General features: G+C 45.9%; 1 protein-coding gene across 1 annotated transcript in view; it reads right to left on the reverse strand.

The window, feature by feature from the left end:
- The window catches only part of Ngdn (neuroguidin), a 9485-nt gene extending 7238 nt beyond the window's left edge, over positions 1 to 2247 (reverse strand). Inside the window, exons 1-3 of the mRNA XM_005370462.3 lie at positions 1936 to 2247; positions 1335 to 1394; positions 587 to 658 (exon numbers count right to left, since the gene is read on the reverse strand). Coding sequence (XP_005370519.1) covers positions 587 to 658; positions 1335 to 1394; positions 1936 to 1947 — 144 coding nt within the window. The 5' untranslated portion in view covers positions 1948 to 2247. The remainder of the gene's footprint in view (positions 1 to 586; positions 659 to 1334; positions 1395 to 1935) is intronic.
- Between the last annotated feature and the right edge of the window lie 3030 nt (positions 2248 to 5277).

Here is a 5277-nt window from a genome sequence, read left to right on the forward strand (position 1 = left end):
CACACACACACACACACACACACACACACACACACACACACATTCTATGTATGTCCATCTACAAAACCATTTACTCCCCAGAACACTGCAATCGTGAGTACCCCTGACTCATATTTATCCTTCAAAACCCTGCTACTCTGAGACACCTTTTTGGACTCTGCTTGGCTGGCACATCCCTGCTCATGGCTTCTGTAAAATGATGCCACACTCACACCTGGCCCTCTGCTGTGCATTTGTACGCGCATGGAAACCACACATTACTCCTCTTGTATGAAGTCCTAATACTCAGGACACATGCCACACAACAAATCTTCAGAAAACAACAACAACAACAAAAAAAAACACCGAGCGCATATGAGGGGTACTCCCTCTTCAAGTACCTTTTTAAAAAAAGACGTGTGTGTGTGTGTGTGTGTGTGTGTGTGTGTGTGTATGCCACATGTGTAGGGTGCCTTTGGAGGCCAAAAGACATAGGGATTCCCCTGGAGCTGGAGCTCTGAGCTACACAACTCAAGTGCTGGGAATCAGAGTTGGCAAACTGTCATCCCCTGAGCCGCCGCTCCAGCCCCTCTTCAATAACTCTTACCTTCTCTGTAGAATATGCTCCAGCTTGGACTTTTTTTGTCAGGGCTTGTACCTGCGCCGTTACAGCCATTACCTGAAATTAACCAAACAAAATTCAAATCGCTGTGAAGGAAAAATGCCACCTAAACTTTATCTGAAATGTTGGTGCTCAACACAGGGTTTCTAACAGGTCCCTAAGGAAAACTTCACATTGCTTTCTACAGCTGGGAGAGGGGACTGTTAAGAAACCAAAGGGGATGAGGAGAGAAGAAGGGCAATAGTGGTGAGTGTAATCTTTTTATTAAGACAGGGCTTCTCTGTGTAGCCCTGGCTGTCTTGGAACCCACTTTACAGACCAGGCTGGCCTCGAACTCTGAGATCCACCTGTCTCTGCCCCTGAGTGCAGAGTTTAGAGGCGTGGGCCACACGAAGACTAAGGACTGTAATTTTGTCTGCACCAACAGAACTTACAAAACATCAAACTATGTAAACGCATAGTAAGTGGTACTTAGAGTGATATGTCACCATTGGCAACATCTGTTTGCTTAGTGTGTGTGTGTGTTTAACAGGAGTTTGGGTATAACTTAAAAAAAATTTTCTGTACTTCTCTGGGTGCAGAAATGAATTACCATGAAAGGCTTTTATTTGACACTTAACGTACTTATGTAGTATTCAAATATCTGTCCCTAAATCATCAACGTGTGTGGATCTGACAAACAAAGTCATAGCTAATCCCCGAGTAATTTATTTTAAAAGGAGACACAACTCACCTGCTCCTGGAGGTTTTTCAAAAGTGTCACCGAACTCGAGACGTCTGACTCCAGCACTTCCTACAGATAGACAGGAGGAGACAGGAAAAGATGGTCAAGTTCTTACTTTAGGCGATGAGATGGCAGAACGCACTGCCTACTAAATTCCCTTCTTTTTACCAATATGTTCGAGACGTTGAGCCGTCCTTCCCGGGTACAGGCAGCCTCGGATCAAAGCCAGTCCTCCCACCACACTGCCTTTTACTGGAAGACCTGAGACTTCGGAGTTAAACCTCACGGATGCTTTATGGTACATGACCGCTATCCTAATGTTCTCGTAACATTCTCCCACCACAAAGCGGGATCCCGGCCCGCCCAGGTCAAAAAAGTTCATTTTGAAGAGTAATTTTGTGTTAGCTTCTTTTCCGGAACCAGCCAACATGCAGCATCCACCCCGCCTCTCTCTCATCTGACTTATAACACTGCCATGTCAGGGCGAGCACATCCCTGAGACAGTTCCCATCACCACTCTTGCACGGTGACAACGGTTCACCTCGACCAGAAGCGGGCGAAAAGAATCGCCCACAGTAGCTACGGGAGGAAGCAACGAGACAGAACTCACCGGGGCCTCCATCTTCGCAGAGCCCACCCTTTCCGGGGCCGAACTTCCTGGGCGCTAACGTGAGTTCATAAATTTGATAGACAACCACTGCTTGTAAATTTCAGCCAATGGAAATAGGAGATTTTTCATTTCTGCTAAACAGACAGGACGGACTTCATCTAACCAATGGGCTAAAGAAACTGACTAAATTCGTCAGACGCAGAGGCGAGCTAAAGGTGCCCAAGATAGGCTGGGGCAGAAGCATGTGATTCGTGGTTTACCGAGAATGATTGAAGCCACCTCCAATAAAGCTTGCGCAAATGATTGATTGGCAGCTAAAGCAACTAATGGAAAAGAGAAGTTAGCTGAGCGACTCGAGAGCTGATTGGCTCCCGGATGCCGCAGTGCCAGTCTTTGCACGGCGTTTTCCGTGTAGTACCCAGAACGGCCACTGGGTGGCGGTCTGCGGCTTTGCCCTGGGTGGCGGTCTGCGGCTTTGCCCGGCGGCGGCCGCCGTTGCCCCCTGAACGTTCAAGCGTACCCTTCCTGCGTCTGTGATCGTCCTTGTAGGAGGATGAAGCCCTTTTCGTCCATGAATCGGACCGCTGGGAGAGAGGAGCCCGGAGCCACGGTTCAGACTGCCGGCCGCATCTCTGGCCCGTCCTCTCCGTGTGTACGCAGGACGCTGCGCAAAGGCTGCAGTGCGCCATGCACTACTCCTTAGGGAAAACAAGACAGCTGAGCAAACGGGTCAATCTGAAAGCCTTCCTTCCTCCAGGCTCCACTAGTCCACTGCAGGAATTGGTTCAAACCCAGGCTGGGCATATTTCCTTTGTCGCCCTCATCTTTTCTCAGTATCTTCCAACACCCGCGCTCCCTCCCCTCTCAGGATAAGGTACGAGAAGGGAGGTGCTGGCCTTGCATTTTTCCGTCAAAACTGAAAAGAAGACCTCGGACTGGAAATCTAGTCTGAGGTGGGGCTGTCACCTTTAATCCCAGCTCTCTGTAGTCAAACAAATCTCCGTGGATTCAAAGCCAGTTTGGTCTACATTGTGAGGCCTTGTTCTCAATTAAACAACAACAATAACAACACAGGGCCAGAGCCCTTGCTCAATGGTTAAGAGAACATACTATTCTTGCATAGGACCAGAGTTCCATTCCCGGCACCCACACCAGGCATCTCACAACCACCTGGAACTCCAGTTCCAGGGGAATCTCAGACCCTTCCTTAAACACACACACACACACACACACACACACACACACACACACAACCTGAGCACACATAAGTGATTTTTTTTAATCGAAAAAGAATAGCCCTCTTGTGTTTCTCATTCTGGATGGAATATCCTCGTTTCCACATTTGGGAATTTCATCAAATGGGACAGAGGATTTGCCTCTGATATTAATTACAGTATAAGGTTCCCTGGGAGGCTTGGGCACTGTAACAGCCTACTTAGTCAAATTAAGAGTTTTTGTATTGTTCTGTCTTTTCGAAAATGGATTTGTTTATTGTATGTGCGTGGTGCGCATTGGGAGGTCTTCAGAAGATAACAAATGAGAGTTGGATCTCCTTCCACCATATGGTCGTGGAAATAGAATTCAGTTGGTCAGTGTAGTGGGCAAGAGCCTTGACCTGGAGTCGGCTTGCCAGCACTTTTTATATGTCAAGCAAATCCCAATTGATATATAAAATGTTCTTTCCCAACGTAAGTTAAGATTTTGCTTTATTTGGAGCTTGAAGTTTGCTCACATTTGTTATTAACAAACTATTACAATATCCAAGAAAATAAATAATACTGCCTTATTTTTGTCATTAAAATACCAAGCGCCTGTGTGTGGCAATAAACCAGCCGGGCGGTGGTGGCGCACGCCTTTAATCCCAGCACTCGGGAGGCAGAGGCAGGCGGACCTCTGTGAGTTCGAGGCCAGCCTGGTCTAGAAGAACTAGTTCCAGGACAGGAACCAAAAAGCTACAGAGAAACACTGTCTCGAAAATAAATAAAATAAAATAATGCACCACCACCACCTGGCTGGAAAAAGTATTCTTACCAACCAGTTAGATCCAATTAATTGATTGCTGTTGGGTTCAATTATGTCTTTGAGACTTTCCGCTTCTGAGATCTATCATTTAGTAGAGGGAAGTTGAAATCATCAACTATGATAGTGATGGTGTATTTATTTAGATCTCCTTGAATTTCTGGAAGTTTTAGCATTACATATTTTGACCTTTTCTTGTTAGGTGCTAACACTCACTTCAAAGGGAACAAGAGATGGTTCGTTCTGGAACCATTATGAGTGACTGATCTGGGAACATGGATTCAGGTTACCCCAATACTGTGTTTCAACACAATAATAGTTATAATGACAGACCAAAAGAATATCACGAATCAGGACACTCTTAAGTCCATTGCTAAGACCCCAGGGTAAGCAGGCCAGAAAGAAGCCTCAGCGTGGGCAGCAGATGCTAACTGATAGTCTCAGCTCTGGGTTGGTGGAAACTGTATTCCAACAGATGTCACCTGAGAGTCATAAGGAGGCTAGACCAGACTCAGAAGTGGGCTACGAATGGCTATTAATAGGGCTAATGATAGGCAAGATAAGTCGGCTCTAGACCTGCAGCATTCCAAACTCTCCCCAAACACGGAACTTCTGATCAGTTCATCAGCCTAGCAGGATGTGTGGCACAGGTGAGGCTGTTTCCTAGCGCTGCGGCTGCCAAGAGTAAGAGGCAGTGTGTCTTCTGTGGGAACTGACCTTTTTGTGGTTGTCGAATGCCACTCTTTACCCTGGAGAGTTTTCTTTCCTTCAAGGTCCCTGTGGTCTAAAATCAACATGGTTACTCCACCTCTGTTTTGGTCGGTGTTAGTATGGTTTATTTTTCTTCATCCTTTTTTCCCCCTTTATTTCTGCCTAAACTGATCTTGAATTCTGAATCTTTTCCTGTTGGTTTCTACCTCCTGAAAACCAAGATTATCGGCACACACCACCACACCCAAGCCCGTCCTTTCACTTTGGGTATATCTGTGTCTTTATATTTAAGAGAAATTTCTTATTTGTTTTAAAGATTTTATTTTTATTTACGTATTTATTTTACATGTATGGGAGTTTTGCCTGCATGGATGTCTGTGTACCAGGTGCATTCAGTGCCTGTGGAGGACAGACAGGGCATCAGATTTCCTTGAAGTGAACTTACAGATGGTTGTGAGCTGCCACACTGGTGCTAGGAATCAAACCTGGCTCCTCTGGAAGAGCTACCAGTGATCTAGCCACTCAGCCGCCTCTCCAGCCCCCTCTTTTAAAAACAAGTTTTTCTTTTTCTTCTTTCTTTTTTTCTTTTCTATCTCTTTCTTTCTTTTTTTT

This window comes from Microtus ochrogaster, unplaced genomic scaffold (assembly GCF_000317375.1).
Source record: "Microtus ochrogaster isolate Prairie Vole_2 unplaced genomic scaffold, MicOch1.0 UNK80, whole genome shotgun sequence".
NCBI lineage: Eukaryota > Metazoa > Chordata > Mammalia > Rodentia > Cricetidae > Microtus > Microtus ochrogaster.